Source organism: Phoenix dactylifera, chromosome 7 (assembly GCF_009389715.1).
Source record: "Phoenix dactylifera cultivar Barhee BC4 chromosome 7, palm_55x_up_171113_PBpolish2nd_filt_p, whole genome shotgun sequence".
Taxonomy (NCBI): Eukaryota; Viridiplantae; Streptophyta; class Magnoliopsida; order Arecales; family Arecaceae; genus Phoenix; species Phoenix dactylifera.
The window spans coordinates 6788791-6809383 of record NC_052398.1 but is presented as its reverse complement, the minus strand read 5'-3'; the positions used below and the strand labels follow the sequence as shown (position 1 = coordinate 6809383).

Below are 20593 nucleotides of genomic sequence, written 5' to 3'. Positions count from 1 at the left end.
GCACATAGAGACTGTTTTAGAATGTGGTGCGCGCTGTTGCATAGGCAGCCCCTTGTCTGCACCGAAGCCTATATGCAGTAGTATATATGGTCATACCACGTATGGACCAAAAATACGGTCAACTTAGCACTGTGCAGCTGCATATGGCCTCTTAAGCATCGTATGGCGGTATATGCAAACCCGCTTGGCATTCTAGAACTACATATATAGCCCACTCTATGTGGGCCCATGTAGGCGAGGTCGATGGTTAGGATTGATACAGGTTTCAGGTGGCCCGATACAGGCATCAATAGTGTTAAAATGTTGAATATGTTATAATCATTGCGATCAAGTATTAGATAATAAGTAATTAAGGTGTTATTGTTATTAATATTGGTACTATCCTCTAAAAAAAATACTATCATTATTGTTGTTTTTATTGTACTAAAAATATTGTATTTATTTTCAAATACTAAAAATAGTAACCGTATATGCATCAGCATATGCAGCCTGCATATCGTACATGCACTATATGGTCCCCTGACAACCCGCATACAACATCCACTTTCTAAAACAGTGAGTATAGAAAAGGTGGTATTGCGTTGCATCTGGAACGATGGACGTGAAATAAAACTATAAAAGTATGAGGAGGTCTCATTAGAAAAGACAAGCCTACAACAACACAAAAACAAATGAAAATTATGATTAGATGTTGCTAGATGAGCTAAGGTATGCAGGTTTACCCTTGGGGGATGAGGGTTTTAAAGTTGCCTAGGAGGCCAAGGGCCTTGTCAGGTAGGGGGAGGAGGGGTGGGTTTTTAGGTAGTTTAGTGGATTCAGGAGGTCCTCTAAATACCATAACCATATGCGATAAAGCCCTTGACACAGCAAGTTTAGCTAATCTTATGTCGTGGTAGCTGAGAGCACATTCTGGAATATGGAATTAGTACCACAGATGTTGGAATGTCAATGGAATTATCTATATTTGATATGTTTAAGAAATGAAATCATTCATATTATGTGTTCTCTGATGAATGTTGCAGCTTTGTAAAACTCACATAACAATGTTTGAATCAGCAAAAACATTGCCATCCGGTAGAAACTGAACAGGTAATAAACAAAGAGGCCTAAGATGTTGACCCAGGAATTGTTCGATGTTATATCAATTCTGAGTATAAGCTGGAGAAGCCACCAACATAGTTTCAACCAAGGAGGCAAGGACCACTTTCAAATGGAGAGGGAAACCAACCAGCTGAGCTAAGGCTGGTTATGTTTCACATTGTACCACTATCTTAAAACTATTTCGAACCACGTAATTTATGGAAAAACAGACCTTCAGTTTCGGATACCTTTAAAGATCACCATAAATTGAGGATCAACTCATCAAAGACATAAATGAGAAAAACTCAATAAATCGAGAACAACAAGATGCTCAATCAGACACGTGATGATGATTCTTTGTAAGTTCTGCTGCTGTTTAGAAATCATGGACAGTTTAAATGAAAGCAAATCAAACTGTGGCACAAATTAATATAAAAATATTTAAAAAATTCAAAAGCACTTCACAAATGAAGCCATGGTCCACTTTATGTGTTTAAAGAAAACAAATAAAAAAAAAACAACTCAATGCATGAAAATGGAAACAACTACTACAAGCATGCAGCTACATGCAACCAAGAAGCAGTAGGATTAATTGAAATATTGCCATATCGATGAAATTCTCACACTTGAACTTTAAATATTTACGTCTGCTTTAGGATCCTCGCCACACAAATTTTCAGAGGTGGCGATCCTCGCTCCAATTAAATTTTCTTGTGATAAATGAAATCCAAATTTGCTCCAGTTCTGATTAACAATAAATGAACACAACATTGTGCTACACTCTCCTCAAGTCAGAAAAACCTCATTGCTGATGTCTCATGAAGCCTAGCAATCACTCTATAGAACCACCATCACAGTTACCATTCAGAATATCACCTTGAAAATTTATTAAAATGAAAAACATTATAGGCAAATTTCTGACACCTGTTGACACAATTCACTTAAAATAGGACTGTTTTAGCTGAAATAAATCAGGCCACTGAACTAAATTTCTAACAAATAACAGCTGCATGTAAAGCAAATCCTCATGCATATTTATATACCCTTATGGTGAATATGAATAAATTAAACATATATAGGAAATAAATGAGATCTATGGATAAGTGAATCACGAATGCTTAATCATAATTAACTTTTTGACTATGAAAGGGGTTTAGACATAATATACATTGATTTGCATACAAAATTACCCGTAAAAGCATACCTGCTCATTTATTTCATTGTACTTCCTCTCAGCTCCATCCTTTTGTGCCTGCAGCTCTGATTTTTCCTTTTCCCACAATGCTTTCAGAGAATCCTGCAAATTGTCCAGTAAGGTATGTGATAAATGGTAATAAAAGAATATATTGCCTACATGCGGAACAAGCAAAGAAACACCTAAATGGTTTCTTCAAACCTCAAAATGCAATTTGACTATCTGATATTATAAATGAACATTTCTCACAAAAAGATTATAAAATGACCAAAAAACACAAAACTTCTGTTACTATGAAAAGGAAAGAAGCATCTAATAGGAGAGAAAAAACTGCATCCTCAATTTTTCTGCTGTGCATTCAGAAACCCCATCCATGTTTAACTTAGAATTCGAAACCCAACACAAAATGATCAGTGGACATTGAAACTGAGAAAAAATTGACAAATTTATCTCATGAAACAAAATCCTTCTAAGCGTAAAAATTCTCATAGGTTCAAAAATGAATTCTAGCATAAACAGACCCCAAGAAACTCCATTCTAGCATCTCCAAACTGATGCCACATTATCCATGTTTGTCACTTTTTCAACAGCAGAAGTTGAGATTGATTAACTCTCCAGCCAGAGCACATCATGGTACATGGACAGAAAATTCAACCTTGACAAAAACAAGTGCAATCAAGATATTAATAAAGTTGATACCTACAAGTATCAACACATTGTACGCATATGAAATATCATTGTATTAACAAAAGGCTATATCCTTGCATTTTCCGCATACTAAAAAGGACATGTTCGTACATTGGTTTCATGGGTGCACAAAAGTCGACGATGTCTTAACCAAACCAGTACACAGCTTGTCAAAATGAGAGATTACATCAAATGAGGAACAGATATGGGACAATCAATTGAGAATGAGCAGTCATCATTCTGTACTTATCAGTCTCGAACTTCATCATTATGAAGTTTAATAATTTCTTAAGATGGCCACAAGTCTGACCATTACAGAAAGGGGAGCACTTGAGGCAGGCCACCTATTGACTGGCTCATAAGGAGGAAAACAGCAAGTTAAAGTACACATGGTTAAGAGAAACCGAAAGTGTCCACTGACAGCCTTGATGTTATTGGACCAAAAGAACTTTGAAAACTGAGTGACTAAACATTTTATGGCAGCATAGAAAAACAGTTTAGCAGATCCCACAGAGTATGGCAATGTTTTGATGCACAGGAACTGGAATCCATAGTTTCCATGCTCATTTCAATCGGTTGGTAAAGCAACTTCTCATTTAGCCTTCTAATATAGAGCCAAGTTTGAGAGGAAGAAGAAGATAAACGACTAGTTGGTGGACCTGCTAACTTAAATCAAGAAGAAATATCAATGACAACATTAAATTTTGCATATTTGAGCACCAGTAGATCATTGTATTATAGGATGATAATGTATAGCCGGCCAGTTAATAAAGCAAAAAGACTGTTCCCAACATCAACTCAGCAATTTAATGAAAGCAATTTACTTAATTTTACTCGCAATAACTGCAATCATGCATGCAAAATATAATTATAGAAGTGCCAAGAAAGAAAGACATAGCATGACAGCACAAAGGCGAACAAATGTGCCCACATAATGAATTGTCCCAGAAGTAGTGGAACTCACCAGCAAATTATATAATCCATCAGAATGTTACCAATAATAAACTAGATAAAGTGTAACCTGGGTAGTCAAAAGTATTGGTGATTGGAAAGATTATGGAAAGATTACATTTTCAGCCTTTTGTGCATCTGAAATTTTCCGCAGCTTTGCTATTTCACTTTGCAACAAAGACAATTCCTTAGAAGTATTAGTCAACTCTTGAATTGCCTCAGCTTGGAGAACAACCTAGAAAAGAAAAAACTGCCTGTTAACCTTCAGAGTAAATTAGTTTGGGGGATAAAAACTAATGTTGAAGCTTAACTGAATCATACTCGCATTAAAAGAACTCATAAATATGAAGTTCGTTAAAAAACCATTGACCCCAACTTATAAAATGGCCCATAAACACAGAAACAAACACTCCAATATTTAGAAATAACAATAGTAAACCCAAGAACATATGCATACCTATGAAATTTACTAGTTAAATGCCACAAGAAGTTCATAGTAATGAAGATCAAAATCCAACTAATGAAATGCATGGCCCTTAAACCCTTTCTTCTTGGTCGTTCTCTGAATCAAAAGATTCCGGTAGCATCATATTCCTTCCATTGTCAACCGTGAAAAGGTTCCTTGGTAAAGTCTCTTTTCAGCTCTCTTTTGTCAAAAAACACAAATACACTAAACCATCATGACTTTCGATTATTATAATAATTCTTTAATGTGTGATCTCCATGAATCCCCGGGTTTTAACCACAACTCATCCCCCCTCCAACAAAATCAATTGCAAACTATACAATCATGATCAAGGTTTGCCATCTTAGTACCGGACCCTGTATCGGTGCCATCCTATTATAGTATCGGTACGAGATGGCAAGACATACCGAATGTCAGTACGATACAAGATTGTATACCAGTTCGATACCGGTATGGTATGGTACGCCTGGTACAACGAACCTTGATCATGATAATTTCAAAGATATCAAGAAGCGGGTACGACAAACGACGCACACCACTTTCCAAATTGAGCATATCTATTCGGCACTATAACAATCAAGTTATGCAAAACCACGGAAAGTATGCTAAATACTTAGAGCAGGGTCCACTATCAGTTATCTGAGATAATTAACCAGGTACCCTCTTTTTGAAGATGGGAATTTCCAAAGTTCTTTTAGGAAAGTACGCCACGGAAGGATGGAAATTTCTATCTTGAACCAGCCAACCAGCCGAACATGAACATGTTTAGGTGTGAGTTTCTAATAAATGGTTCAGGCTTGAGCTTGCCATGACCAACAAAATAAACTGGTCAGCTCTAAGTTTGTAAGGGGGATAGGAAGCAGATCCAGGTTCAAGATTCTAGGGAGTATCTGAAGGGGGTACGTTGCCCTAAGTAGAAGTTTGCTGCTACTAAGGGTTGGACAAGATCTTAAAACCCAGTCCTAGGTATAGAAATGAGCTAGTGATAGCACAATGGGCCATTGGCTATTCGAGTCTTAGCTCAGGTGATTGGCAAGGTCTGCAGTTAATGGTTAAAAGAAGGAACAAAAAATATTTCAAACAGAAGTGGAGCGGACAAGATTAATCACATTTTTCTCCATTTAATTATGTCTTCTCTCTCACACATACAACTCTTTCACTTTCTTTGGACATGGAATTCTATCCTGGACCATATTTCATCTTCATTTCTGAAAACTGATAAGTGAAGCTCTATATGGGTTCTCCTGTTGGGCAAAATTCAGATAAAAAAGGGGTCATGTATGGGTTTTATTCTTCCCAACTCTATTATAAATACATTGAACACGGGTTGAGAGATTTTTTTGTTCAACCTGAAGTTGATCCAACAAGAATCAGAAAATTTGCTGCCCCTGCGACCAAATGAAGCAGGGAGAATAACATTGTAGCTAAATAGTGGAAACAGTATATAACCACATTCAACTTAGAAAAGATGCCGCAAAGAAGAAGAAAACTCCTTCAAAACACTTGAAAGAAAAGTCAAAAATTCAAAAATTTTAATCACATAAAGGGGTGATACCTGTCTCTCAAAGTTGTCTTGGGCAGTTCGCCAACGCATGTGTTCCCTATCAAGATCATCCTTCAAAGAGGATATCTGAAATTCCAACCCTTCTATTTGTGTCCTACAATAAGATAAGCGCAAACTAGTAAGAGTTAATGAAAGCTGGGAGAATAACATAGTTCAAGGAGTAACCAAAAGTACAGTAAATTACATCTTTTGAGCAATTTCGTCCCTTAAGCCTGAAGTCTCGGCCAAGACAAAAGAAAGTTCTCTTTCTTTAGATTCCACGGCCGAAGCCGCTTCTTCACACTTCAATACATAGTTTTTCTCCAGCTCAGACACCTTATTCCTCAGAGAAAGAACTTCATCTTCCAATGACTTTCTCAATTTCTCTGCCTGGATTAAACACATGATTCAAAAGCATTTGCTAAATATACATGATTAGTAAGTAGATGAAAGCCACACTGTTATAAGCTCATGGAAAACCTTATAGAAATTGCATACCTCGGCCTTGTATTCCTCATGTGCAGATTCAATTTGCTTCAATGCAACTTCATTCGTGTATGCTATTTCTTTGTACTACAACAAAAGATCATAATAAGACCTTAGAGAATCAAAAGGAGGAAAATAAGAACAGGAGAAGGCATATAATCAAGTCACCTGTAGCATAAAATCCTTGTTGGCCTGTGCTTCCTCCTTCAGTTTTTCCATCTCCTCTTTCACTTTCCATGACTCTCCAGTCACCTAGTAGTATCATCTCGCACAGTGAAAAACAGATACAGGAACAAATTTACAAACTAACAAAAGCTACTAAGCAAGAAATTAGATTAGTAACATTTCATATGCATATATAAAATAAACAGCTTGTGATAGATGGAATCTAAAGGTAACGATAACTGCAAAAGAATTCATAAAGTAGCCACCAATGACTACTATATTGAAGTTCATATTTGGTTCATTAAAATTTCAAACCATAATATCCATGCATCTGCCAGTAGTATTCTATAAGTTAAATGCAAATGTTCTGTTGTAATTGCATAATTATAATATCATCCTTTCTATATCACTCTATATGATAGCTGAATGTTTACCAAAAAAAACAGAAATATGACACCATCAAATATAAAACCATGAGATAAGAGTAGTTACAGAACGAGGGGTTCCAGAAATCATCATGGATATGTTTCGGCTCTTCTACTGACCCGTTCACTCTTAGTTCCCAAAAATAACTTAAGATCTTCTGTGGCAGTTGAAATTTACTTAACCAACAAAAATCCAACCAACAAGAAGGATAGAGATTTATTCGATAGTCAAATGCCCTAGCAGGCAGAGGGCATAAACTAGGAGGATCAGTCCAGTCAATAGATGGTCACACAGTATGAATCTTCTGAAAGCGAAGGGGGAGATTAAACAACAAGAAGATACATTAGGCAACCCCCCCCCAAAAAAAAAAAAAAATAAATAAATAAAAATAAAGAAGAAGAAGAAGAAGAAGAAGAAGAATAAATGAACAGGAAAAGAAAGGAAAATAATAAATGAAATTAAAAAAAAAAGAATAGAGACAAATGCCTTCAGCTGACACTAAAAGCAGCTAGTTCCCATGCAATGTGATGAAAGGCACCAAAACAAATATAATCATAGATACTTCAATGAGTGATAACCATGGCGAATCACACATTTCACCATACAGAACTGTATAAAGTACTAAATTTTCTTGCTTTACATAAATTCTTCAAATACCAGGTAAAATCTACTAAATAATCCCAATCAATTTTACTTATTGTCAATCAATATATAAAAGCTATTAAGTTGGCTTAATGATTCAACTTAACAAGATGGCATACAGTATCAAGAAGTCAGACAAGTGCTTAAGAAGAATCATGACACCAACAAATTAAATGAATGAAGATACATTGTTACAGCTCCCTAATGAATGAATGATTCAATTGCCTAATGAATGCTTTCCAGCTCAGATTAATGGATGAATTGTCCATAGAGATTCAAAAATTGGTCCTTTTGGGTATGTTGTATATAAGCAACATAAAATCAATTGAAAAAAATTAGGCCAGAAAAATAAATCAATTGGAATATATAAGCGTGTGAGAACTGAGAACAAAGGTTTGAAAATCAAAGGCTAGACTGCAAATTACATGGGACGTAATATTAGTGTTTTTGAAGTCAAAGGAGCTGCAGAAATTGACCAAATTGGTATCCAAAACATATTAACGTTGCCACCCTCATTCTATCATAAGAAAGGATGACATGAAAAAAATTTCAAGTCAAATCCGCTGGATGGGTATATAACAACCGTACTAGTATGTACAGGTCCTTATCAGCGCAAACCAGCAATATGGTATCGGCCGTACTAATGATATCAATGGTTTTCAATTTTCTGGAATCTATCAGTTTTGATAGATATGCCAGTACCAATACTATACCATTCCAGTGGAAAAACATTAGAAGTTCGGTACTGCCACTGGTATTTAAAACCTTGGTTTATATATTAATACTTTGAAGACCTAGTACGCCGCACAATTCTATAATTCTAATACTTGCCACCAGTTTGCAAGCCATTCGAATTACAATTATCCTTCAACACCCATCATTTTACTTTTGACAAGAAATTTTCAATCACCTTAAAAAAGTTTCTGCGTGACAGTATTTTTACTTCAATAATGATACACGGTCTTAAATGTAGCATGTCTCCTCCTTGTGGCTTCACCAGAGCTACAAAAACGACCTAGTCCCAGCATGCAGCACAAATTGACTACCAATGTTAAGTAGTTTCTTCATATTTTCTTTTGCTTTAATTCTCTTCCTCTGCTTTCTTTTTTCTCCATTTCTCTTAGTCATTTTTCCTCTTCAACATCTTCTTTTCAAAGACATCCAAGTCCCTACCCAATCCTCTTAAGAGCTTAACCGCAAGGCATGCAGGGCACTCAGTTTAAAGGCCATGAAGCCACCCTGATAATCATGAACAAGATGATAAACAATAGCAGACCAACTAAGAACTAGAATAATCAAAAATGGTAGTTATAGAACAAGAGTAAGGACGTTGAAAAAGCACAAGTAGGGTTGGAATCCATACGATAATTTAGTAATGCCACGCACAGTAATTTAGTAATGCCTAACTTTCAGATGTAAACCATAAGCTATGAGCAATGGCAACAATGATCACTGATCATGCTATAGTCAACAATGCTCTCCTAGTTTCATACACAAGTAACTGAACCAGCACATGTCAATACAGGTCCATATGGATGGACACTAAGCAGCACACCCTGCACCATGGACTGGGCCCACAAGGTATGCACAGGCCAATATCAAAGAAAATCAGGATTAAAGAAAAGGGCCACTTATAACTATAGTAAACTTAGTTTACCTCGATAAAGCAGAGACGATTTATAAAAATGTTCATTAGACCTTCACACATACATAAATGCAAACTTCCATGCCATAAAATTGATCAATGCCAAATTCATACGAGATGCATAGTCCATGCATGATGTATTCTCAACCTACTTATATGTGAACTAGAAAACTGGATATCCAGACAAGGGAAACTAACTCAATAGAAGATATCCATACCTCATCTGTAGAAAATGCTGAAGGATCATTTCCACCGCTCTTCTTAATCACCTGCATGTGTAGCAAATAATAATAAAAATAACAATAACAATAATAAATTGATAAGCTCCAAAACCTCAAGATAAAGTTGGATACTAATGAAAATCTAGACCCTCAATTTTGGAGAATGATTTGTTGCCATCTATTAATTTCATGTCAGGCCTTTTGTATCAAATTACTGCCACAGAAAAATAAGGCACATAAGCCTTTATCTAGCATGGCCAAATGGAAATTACATGATCTCTTAGTTTAAGATTGTGTTGCCGATACACACTTTAAAAAGCACACAATCAAGGGAAAAAAAACAAGAATGAAGTTATCTCACATGAAGAAACATTATTTAAGTTTTTGGAATATGCATACAAGCAAAATTAATAATGGCCTCCTTAAGTTAAAACAAGCAGCAGCATTTACTCTCATGTAGTTGAACAATCAAAAGCTAGAAAACACTTCAAAGAAGCAAGTCTTCATATGACTGCAGATGGAATCCGCTAGTTAGAGCAGCCAAATACACAAGGCTCCCGCCACCATAGGGACTCAAGAGGCACAAACATGCCTTACCTCCGCATGAGTAGAGGTTGTTCCCATATTTTGAACCCAACGACAACTAGGTCGCAAAGGAGAAACCTTACTGTTGCCCTAGGGCTCACCCTCATGGAATCTGATGGTTACATCTGCCAAATATTTCATATTTTGCACATGATTTTTTTTCTTTTCTTACTTCATTGTGGAGCATGTAAAGAAGCACTCACACCAAAGCAAGGTCAATTACTGGATCCATCCCAGCAATACGGTACGGTATGACATTGTGCTATACCGACTTGTCGTGTGCCGAGAAAGGGGAGCCAGAAAGAGGAGAGAAGGAAAGAGAGTAGAAAGAGAGAGAGGGAAGGGGGGAGAGAGGGAGGGGGAAAGAGAAGGGGCTCGGAAACCCTCCTATCCTCCTCCGCTCATTCGCACGCCCCACTGGACGAAGCCTTTCTTTCGAACGAAACACGGGCTTGGCCCTAATTTTTTTTGCCCTTCTTTAAGTGAAGTCGGCAAACTGTGGCCTGCGAACAAGCGAAGTGAAGGAGAGGAGGGCTTCTGAGCCCCCTATCTCTCTCTCCCTCTTCTTGCATCTCTCTCTCTCCCCCTCCCTCTCTCTCTTTGCCTCTCTTTCCTTCTCCCTCTCCCCTTCCCTCGCTAGTTTCTTGAACTAAGGGGTGGAATCGTGCCGATCCACCCCCAAAACAGCGAACCTTGCACCTAGGACTTGCACAACACACAACAATGTAAGGGTCCGTAACTGCACATAGTTGCCATACATAAGAAGTGATTCAAGGTTCGCCGTATCGATATCAGACCCCGCACTAGTGCCACACGAGCATTGTGTCGGTATGGTATGGTACAAAGTCTTTTCGGTGTACTGAATGTCGGTACGCCACCTGTATCGAGTACCGGTATGGTGCGTCCCGTACCACCTGGTTCGAGCCGATATGGCGAAGCATAATTGATTATGTACATATCATCAATCATTCTTTTACTGAACCTGTCTTTAGCACAGGCAAACTAAGTAGAGAATTAGGTGTAGAGAAGACAGTCCTTTCATCAAATCTAGAAAGTTCCTTCAATTACAAGCGAAGCATAAAAAGGTAATTAAAAATGCTGCATATATACAATAGTAGCAGTATATGGTCCCCTGCCACTTAAGTGGACCAAAAGTAAGCCAAAAAGAGTTCAGATATTTCCTTTCAAAATATTTGCTATAACATACTTCATGTAGCACTACTCAAAATGGGTCAGATAATCGGACAACAATTGTAGTTTTTAGCTGTTTTTGCTTTCTATTTTCTTGTTGCTCGTGTCACTGTCAAAGAATTGTTACTAACAGCTTAAGATTTAAGTATTTCTATTTCATCGAATGTGTTTTCATTTGAACCGTCTAAACTAACCAATATGACCACTTGAAAGACCAGCTGATGACATAAAAAGTTTGCACACATACACAATGGAGGGTATTGATGGCTTTTTGACCATTTTGACACCCTTTCAAGAAAAAAATAGAAATCAACTTGTCATGAGAAAGGCTCGAGACAGTATTCAATTTTCAAACACCAAAAATATACATTGAATCACCTTAAGTGGTTTTGCTAAAACAAGACACTCCAATAATGCGAACTATAAAAGAAATGGATATTTTGCTGCTCAATCAGTTCAGTTCACACAATCAAACAATTAATCAAATCAACGATGAAGCACATGTAGCACTCAATTAATCAAATAAATACACATCACAGTTGGACCATAACCAATGAACAGTTAAAATGCCTTCCCAGTGAACAACCGTAACCATTGTTCAGTGTTTTAAATTGAAGGAAATACCTCTGAGGATGATAGTGTTATTTTGATGATTAACAAGCAATTATCTAGAGCATGCTATAAGTTAAATTGATACTTCATTTATAAGTTCATTACTCTCAGTATATTTGTTTAATTGAAAATGGATAAATGGCCTTGTTCATTTGGATGAATCTAACCTTGAGAATGCAGCAAAGTGTGATTTGAGTCGACCCACAGGTTGATTGGGTCGACCCCGGTACATCAAGAAGTCATCTGGCACACTCCTGCAAAAATGGCACAAATGAACAGTGAGTTGGGTCGACCCAAGGTAAGCATGAGTCGACCCAACCTCCAAAGAACCTCAAAACACAACAGAAGAATGCTCTCTGGATTTACTGAGAGGGTCGACCCACACAGTGGTTGAGTCGACCCAAGCTTGAGTCGACCCAAACCCTGAGAGGGTCGACCCAAAGGCAAGACAGAAAGACAGACAGAAAATGGTTCTCTGGAATTACTGAGAGGGTCGACCCAAGAAGAAGTTGAGTCGACCCAAGTGAACTTTGAGTCGACCCAAAGAATGGTTGGGTCGACCCATGGGAAGGAAGGCTGAAATTGAGGTTTCTGTGGTTTCTGAGAGGGTCGACCCAAGGAATGTTTGAGTCGACCCAAGGCAAAGTTGGATCGACCCAAGGACAGGTTGAGCCGACCCAAACACGGGCTGAACAGTAACGGCTAGTTCTGCAGATGTACTTTTTGTCCTTCCCAAGGTGAGTAACGGCTAGTTTTTCAAATCTGACCATTGGGGCTTGTCCAAGGAAGGTTGGAAACTATTTAAAGGGGCACTATTCATCAGAGAGAAGAACTTTTGAGTGGGATATCAAAGAATACACAAGAAAACAAAAGAGCCCTAATCTCCTTCATCAAGAGCTTCATTCAAGAATCAAGGAAAGGGATTGAGCAGATTCAAAGAGGCATCAAGAGCTCCATCCTCCCTTGAAGAGTGAAGCATCCTTGACAAAGAAGAGCAAAGCGACTTCAAAGCGATAAATACTTTCTAACTCTTCTTTGTAGTTCATATTGTTTTATATGCTCATTTAGGAGTTTGAATCTTTTCTTTTTTATTTGTTAAACACTTTGTAAAGGTTTTTGGTGAACCCGGAAAACCAAGTGTATAGGTTCGTTGGTGAGCCCGCAAAATCAACAAAGGTTTTTGGTGAACCCGAAAAACCAAGTGTATAGGTTCGTTGGTGAGCCCGCAAAACCAACAAAGGTTTTTGGTGAACCCGGAAAACCAAGTGTATAGGTTCGTTGGTGAGCCCGCAAAACCAACAAAGGTTTTTGGATTGTGACCCCGGAAAACAATCCAACTGTAATCCGCGAGATTATAGTGAATTCCCAAGGGGACGCTTGGGGAGTGGACGTAGGTGCTAAGGAGAGCACCGAACCACTATATATTGTTGTGTTTGCGTTGTGTTTGTGCTTTCATTTTCTCTTGCATTATCTTCTATTCTTGCATTAGTTTAACTCACTCAAATAATCTAAGTAAGCATCCACCGCACTTAATTACGAAAGTTTTTAAAAGCACCAAAATTAGAAGAAACCAATTCACCCCCCCCCTCTTGGATTGTCACCTTGGGCAACAAGTGGTATCAGAGCAAGGTGCTCCAATAGTAATTATTGATCTCACAATCAAGAGTTAAAGATCATGACAACCCAAGTGGGATGTTCTATAAGTGAGGGACAATTAATTGATAGACCTCCACTATTTGATGGTATAAACTACACACATTGGAAAGCACGCATGCGCATTTTCATTCAAGCACATGACTATGATTTATGGAGTATCATAGTCAATGGGCTACATACAAATGCTAATCATGATAAGAAAATGGCTCAGCAAAATGTAAAAGCCATGAATATTCTATATTGTGCATTGGATGATAGTGAACTTAATAACATATCTTTTTGCATGACTGCTAAGGAAATATGGAGTATGCTTGAAGTTAAATATGAATGCACTAACATTTCTAGTGAATTTGAAACTAGCTCAGAAGAAGAAGAGCAGCAAACTGAAATTGAAGATCTTTGCTTTGTGGCACATGAAGATGAGGTATGTACTCGAATACAAAGTGATTTCTCATTCAAAAATCAAGTACATACTGAAGCTCAATCTGATTTTACATTTGATGAACTTCATGATGCATTTTCTGATTTATACTTAGAATACAAGAAGCTTAGTTTAAAGAATAAAAAGCTACATCTGAAAATTTCAAAAGAAAGAAATTCTTTTGCTGAAATACAAGACAAACTAAATTCTGAAAATGAAAGCTTAAGGTTAAATTCAGAACAATTGATTCAGAAAAATCAGAATTTAATTAAAGAAAATCAAAACCTAAATGAAGAAATCAACCAATTAAAATCTTTTATTAACAAATTCACTGTAAGTTCAAAAAGATTAAAAATGATGTTTGAAAGCCAACATGTTGATTATGATAAATCAAAATTTGGCTCGACTTCCTTACTTAACAATAAATCTCTAGAGAAAAAGATTATCAATTCACCAAGCAAACCATTAAATAAGATAACTTATCTCAAACACGAAAAGAATGGGCATAACAACTTTACCTATGGTTCTAATACGAATAAATCAAATGGTAAAGTTATTACGATTAAACAGATTTGGATTCCAAAAGGAACCATATGCACTAACCCTCAAGGACCCAAGCAAGCTTGGGTACCCAAAATGAAAATATGAGGGTGTAGATGTAGATGTGCCAAGCTACCCATGGAACAAATGAAATTTTCATACAAATGGGTGCGTTGACACATAATTAAAGATAAGTCTCAATTTATTCATTAAATCTAGTATAAGGTTTAACATTCTACTTCGTGTATTGAAATTATCTTTTTATGAAATTACGATACTCTCTGCATCAAAGTTTTTAAATGCCTCATATGTTAAATCTTATCTCAACGATTTTAGCAGGAAACTTTCTAGTGCTTGTATCATGATAAGAAAACAATGAATGGATATATATATATAACCTTCTTCTTCAAGTTTACAAAATCTAAATTCCCTCTCTAGTATAAACACTTGATGCTGATTTCATATCTTCATGTTAAAACTTTATTGAGCATAATACTTATGAAATCTTATTTCATTATTTGTGAAGGTATGAGTATAATTTATCATTATATCACTCATTCCTTATGTGATTATTTGAAATATATTATGATTTACTCTATAAGTCGCATATATGCATCATATGTTTCAATCATAAATGATTAATGTGTCGTGATCATAATGGGAATTCTACTAAAAAGTTTTATAACAATGGATTGTTTTTCCTTTATAAGTAATTCTCAAGACTATTCTAAAAATCTAAGATTAATAAATCTGATCTTTAAAGTGTTTCATTTAGTATAATCATTGTATCCTTGATTGAATGATTAATATCCTTACATAAAATTATCTCAAATTCTACTGATTAATGTTAAAACGTCATGTTTAATCTGAGCATAAAAATATTCTAAAAGTATGAATATTAATTCCTTTGAACCATCTCCCATAAGTCAAATATAAAATCTTAATTAATCTAAAAGAAAATTGCCTATCTCTCTGAAACAAGATTATTTGTATTGAAAGCCGAATCATAACCAGAATTTTGATAGAAACAACTATTTAAGATAATTTGATTAAAACTTAACTGGTATATCTTATTGATAATTATCTTAAGCAAATAGAATTTAAGCTAAATTGCTTCTGAAAATAAGAAATTGGTTTGACTTTGATAAATCTTCTTATTGCCTCACATGGGTGTCCTTGAACCATATTATTTAATAAAATTATCTCTTTAGTTCAAGTGACTTGTGCTTGCTTATATTTAGGCAATCTCTTGAGTAAAGTGACTCAAATTCAATTAGTGTCATGTCTCATGTTGAGTCATCTAGTTAAGAAATATGTTGTATGAATGTTTTTGTATCCTAGAGAACCTAATGAATTGCCTTCAAGAAAAGAAAAAGATTTTGCTAATGATACAGGATTTGTGAGCAAGAAATTTCAACTTGAAGGATACCTCGATGAAAGATACAATAAACATTCCCTTGGAAACAAAAAAAAAGAGGAAGATTTTCTTCAGCCAAGGGTGTAAAGAATCTAAAAGGTATTTGGCTAAATGCACTGGTAATCTAAACTCTTCTCTTGTGAGTTAGTAGAGCAAAATCAATAGTCTGAAATTATATGGTAGCATGATTAAAACTTTAATTGCTGATCATCTTGATATCATGCTTCATTCTCATGCTAGTAATGATTGTTTCATGGTGTGATTAAATTGAAGTTTACTTTTTCCTATATAATGCATAACCATGAAATACACAAGTTTATGCCTCAAATCTCTAATTCAAAATAACTTGTGATAAGCTATGAATCATTGGGCATAATGAAAATGCTGTTTGCATGATATACATTTATATGCAGCATATAAAATTATTTCCTTATTCTGCTCTTTCATGTAAATTACTTGAGAATAACAAAAAGAGAGAGAGATAAAGAAAAGAAAATGGATATTATTCAAGAGAAGTAAAATCTAAGTAAAGGCAAATACTTCAATCTTAAGGAAAAGCAAAACAAGCATAATATATTCGGCACATTTGTGAGACTAGTGAAAGGGATAAAATCCGTAATTAATTACACTTAAAAGGGAGAGCTTGAAGTGAACATTTTAACATTTCTATATTGCTCATCATAGGGATGGTGCCAATGGAAAGGCTAGTGGTAGTACCCGGCACTATTTGACCCAACTATTTGGTGTAGGGTATATTAGAGACGGCACAAGAGGGAGGCTAGTGGTAGTACCTCGTGCCCCTTCCAACTCCACCGGATAGGGAGCAAATAGAGTATAGAGCATAAGAAGGTAAAAATGAAAGTATATAAGAAGAATCAAGTCAAATTTTTAATCACTTGAAAACACACTTTAAGGATGAAATCAGTGCAAGATTCTATTTAAATAGGAGGAGTTTATTTGAAAAGAATTGATTTTGATCATTGACATGCTTGTTCTTAATATTTTAATGCATGACTTAACACATAATATATTTTGCATATGGCATAATGTCTTGAATTATGGGTTCTCAATATTTTGTAATGCTCCATGCTTGGACAATTTGATTGAATGTTTGAAATACTACATAAAATTTTTATTTGGTATTATTGAAAAGAAATTTCAGAATTGTCGTTCACAATCATCTTTAAAATCTGAAAGTTGAATAAATTTATAAAAAGGAGAAGAGAAGGATATCTCTATTTAGGCAAAATGAATTGATTTTGTTTTATCCTTCAACTTGCCTAACTTTGGTATATAATGTTCAAATTCATACCAAAACTCAACATAAATACGAATATTCTGAATATGCTCTTATATGTTTGAAATATGTGTTTTCAATCGTAATGATTTAAGATGAGTTACAATGTGAAGATACATATCTCAAATTACAACTTTGAAAGCCTCCTTGAGAATCTTTATGAAATTCAGAATCTGATTTTGTATAAAAGCTTAAACTCAATATGAATTTCTAGATAAAACTACAGCTTAAGAAAAATAGAATAATTCTGATGCCTTGATTGCTTGCCCCGATACGCATCTGAAACATATCATTTCTTATCTTCAAAGTGTACTAATATTGGTCTGAATGATGTGTCTTTCGATGATCTTGATTGCAAACAAATATTTTTAATATATGATTTTATTTTGATATTGAAAAGATTTATTGTGCTTCATATATACATTGCTGAAAAACTTTGATTAAGAAATTGAGTTCTATAAATATATATACTTCAATGATCATCTATATGTTTTTCCTCTCCTACATTATTAAAGACTTCCATCAAAATATATATGTATATATATATTATTAAAAGAGTGAATGATCTTAAGTCTAGAAATATTTCAGCTCACTCAAATGATTCTTAAAAGAAAGAAAATGTAAATACTTTTGAAAGAATTTGAGCTTCAAATGAATCATTTTCTGATTAATATTTCAGTACATTTTCTCAAAGATTAAGAGGAAGCATAACTTGTTCTTAAAAGATTAAAAAGAGTGATTGCTATAAATTTTGAATAATTCTAGATCACTCTACATTCTTGATATCATAAAGTTTCAGTTTTATTCACGTTTATCATTAAAATCTGAAATTCAACAAAAGATAAGAATAATTAAAGAAGAATGCATCTTTTAAGGGGGAGCTTTAGATATTCAGTATCTTATCCTAAAGTTACCTTAATTTGATGCATACCTTGAATTTTATGGATTGATTTTGATGAACCTCCTTATATTGCAAGACTTGCTTTAATTATATAATAAGTTTATACCTTGAGATGAGTTCTATAAAGGTTGTCTTATCTCAAATCTTGAGTCTTATGAAAATAAAATATATTTTCGAGATTGACAATTTTATTGAACATTATCTTCAAATTCTAAAACTCTCAAATGGAATGATTAATTAAGGGGGAGAAAGAAAATTTCAGAGATCATATAGAACTTAATCATGTAAATTCACAACTAAAGATGAGAGAAAGAATACTAAATGTAAAGTGGTATTAAACTTCGTGCTTCATTGAATATCTTTTGAAAGTTGGATTTTCATCTGTACTTAATCGGTAAATCACTTGTTTTGAAAACTAAGTGAAAAGGATTCCATTTGTCTTAGTATTGAAAATTTACTTTGGAATCCACTAATGAGCTTTTATTGGCTTGCACTTTAGTGTTTCAATCCTGAGCCAATTCATTTTAATTGATTTTGATGCTATGATCTTTAAAGGAGTAAAAGAAAGTCTTTAAGAGAGCTTTAATAGAACTTTCAAAGCCCTGAATTTTATGTATCCTACATTGCATAAATTCATATTTTGGTATCTATGCTCCAATATTTTCATATCATGAAAGAACTTTGAAATCATTAAGAATTAAGGATTCAACATAATCTTATGTTTTTCGAGTATATAAGTTTTGATCTTTATCTGCTCTTATACTATACTCTGAAAATTAATTAGATTGCTCTCATTTTGTTATATACTTAATATATTTTTAAAAAAAAAATGTTGGATTTTCATTCGTGCCTTTCTTTGAATATTATTCTTGATACTCCTTGAAATAACTTGAAAAAGATTCCATCTACACTTGATTTCAAAACTATCTTTGGAATCTACATTTAGAGATCACTTCTGGCTTACATCCTAAATATCTCATTCCTAAAACCAAACACATAGAAATAAGGTATCATTTTATTAGGGATCACGTGCAAAATGGAAACATATGTATTGATCATATATGCACTGAAAAACTATTAGCCGACATATTTACAAAACTCATGATACATTCCTCCAATTTCCAAAAACCCATGAAACATGAGTCAAACTTGTTATCTATAGATTCCTTACTCATGTATCATTGTCCCAGAAAGAATTTATACGGATTGGAAGCAAGAAAAAATTTTTAGAAGCAAAAAGGAAGAGAAAAGAAAAGTTCTGCACTTGGGTCGACCCAACCCAGAATAGGGTCGACCCAACGTTGAGTCGACCGAAGAAATTTCTTGAGTCGACCCAACATCGGGACCCCACTGTTAAAAGGGGGACCCGAGAGCATTGTTAGGGCACTGTTTGCCCTTGTCCTCTTCTGAATACTCTATTCCCCACTCTCCAAACTCCTCCAAACATCTCCAAACAGTATATTACCTTAAGATCTTAGAGAAATGGGACCCAAGAGAGCCGTAGCCAAGCGATCCGGGAGAGTCTCACGATCTTGTTTAGAGCCTAGGATATGTATCTAGTTCTCATATGTATTTTGTGTTGATCATGTATCTTTAAACTTTGATTAAGGAACATTGTATCTGTTTTTGTTTTTGGACATGAATGTACTCAAATGTTCCTATTTTGATCAATGAAGTTTGAATGTTTGCTATTTATTGCATCTTTTCCCATGTACCTATTTGATGATAACAAAAGGGGGGAGAAGTAAAGAAAGAGTAATAGGGGAGAAGTAAAGATAAAGTAAATAGAGTAACAAAAAGGGGGAGAAGTAAAGAAAGAGAACTAAGAGAAGAAGTAAAGAAAGAAAGAGAAATACTTTGTAAAACAAATTGAAAATCATATAGGAAAGCATATACATCCAAGGGGGAGCAATTTGCAACAATGAAAATGATCAAGTCAAAAATTTATATCAAATTTCAGAATTTGGCACATATATTTTCAGAATTTGGCACGCACCTTTCACACCTCGATACATAACCTGAAACTCATGTTTTATCTCATTTTTTTGAAGTTTCATCGCTAATGAATTATAAATGAAAGGGGGAGCAATTCAAAGAGTCAAATTGGCAACATTTAAATGATATAGGGGGAGATTTCACAAGTATATATGAAAAGCTGAAATTCAGCAGTTTAATCCCTTTTATAAACTGATTTTAAAGACAAGTATCAATAGGCATATACTCTTTATTTTGTAATCATCAAAAAGGGGGAGATTGAGGATGATAGTGTTATTTTGATGATTAACAAGCAATTATCTAGAGCATGCTATAAGTTAAATTGATACTTCATTTATAAGTTCATTACTCTCAGTATATTTGTTTAATTGAAAATGGATAAATGGCCTTGTTCATTTGGATGAATCTAACCTTGAGAATGCAGCAAAGTGTGGTTTGAGTCGACCCACAGGTTGATTAGGTCGACCCCGG

The 20593-nt window shown here is 35.0% G+C and overlaps 1 protein-coding gene across 4 annotated transcripts in view; it reads right to left on the bottom strand.

Moving 5' to 3' along the window:
* LOC103710026 (nuclear-pore anchor) overlaps nucleotides 1-20593 on the bottom strand; it is a 63015-nt gene that overhangs the window by 15371 nt on the left and 27051 nt on the right. For all 4 annotated transcript variants that reach the window (XM_008795598.4, XM_008795599.4, XM_008795600.4 and 1 more), the window contains exons 28-34: nucleotides 9505-9555; nucleotides 6577-6660; nucleotides 6421-6495; nucleotides 6128-6312; nucleotides 5935-6037; nucleotides 4032-4148; nucleotides 2285-2377 (exon numbers count right to left, since the gene is read on the bottom strand). In XM_008795598.4, the coding sequence (XP_008793820.2) occupies nucleotides 2285-2377; nucleotides 4032-4148; nucleotides 5935-6037; nucleotides 6128-6312; nucleotides 6421-6495; nucleotides 6577-6660; nucleotides 9505-9555 (708 nt within the window). The remainder of the gene's footprint in view (nucleotides 1-2284; nucleotides 2378-4031; nucleotides 4149-5934; nucleotides 6038-6127; nucleotides 6313-6420; nucleotides 6496-6576; nucleotides 6661-9504; nucleotides 9556-20593) is intronic.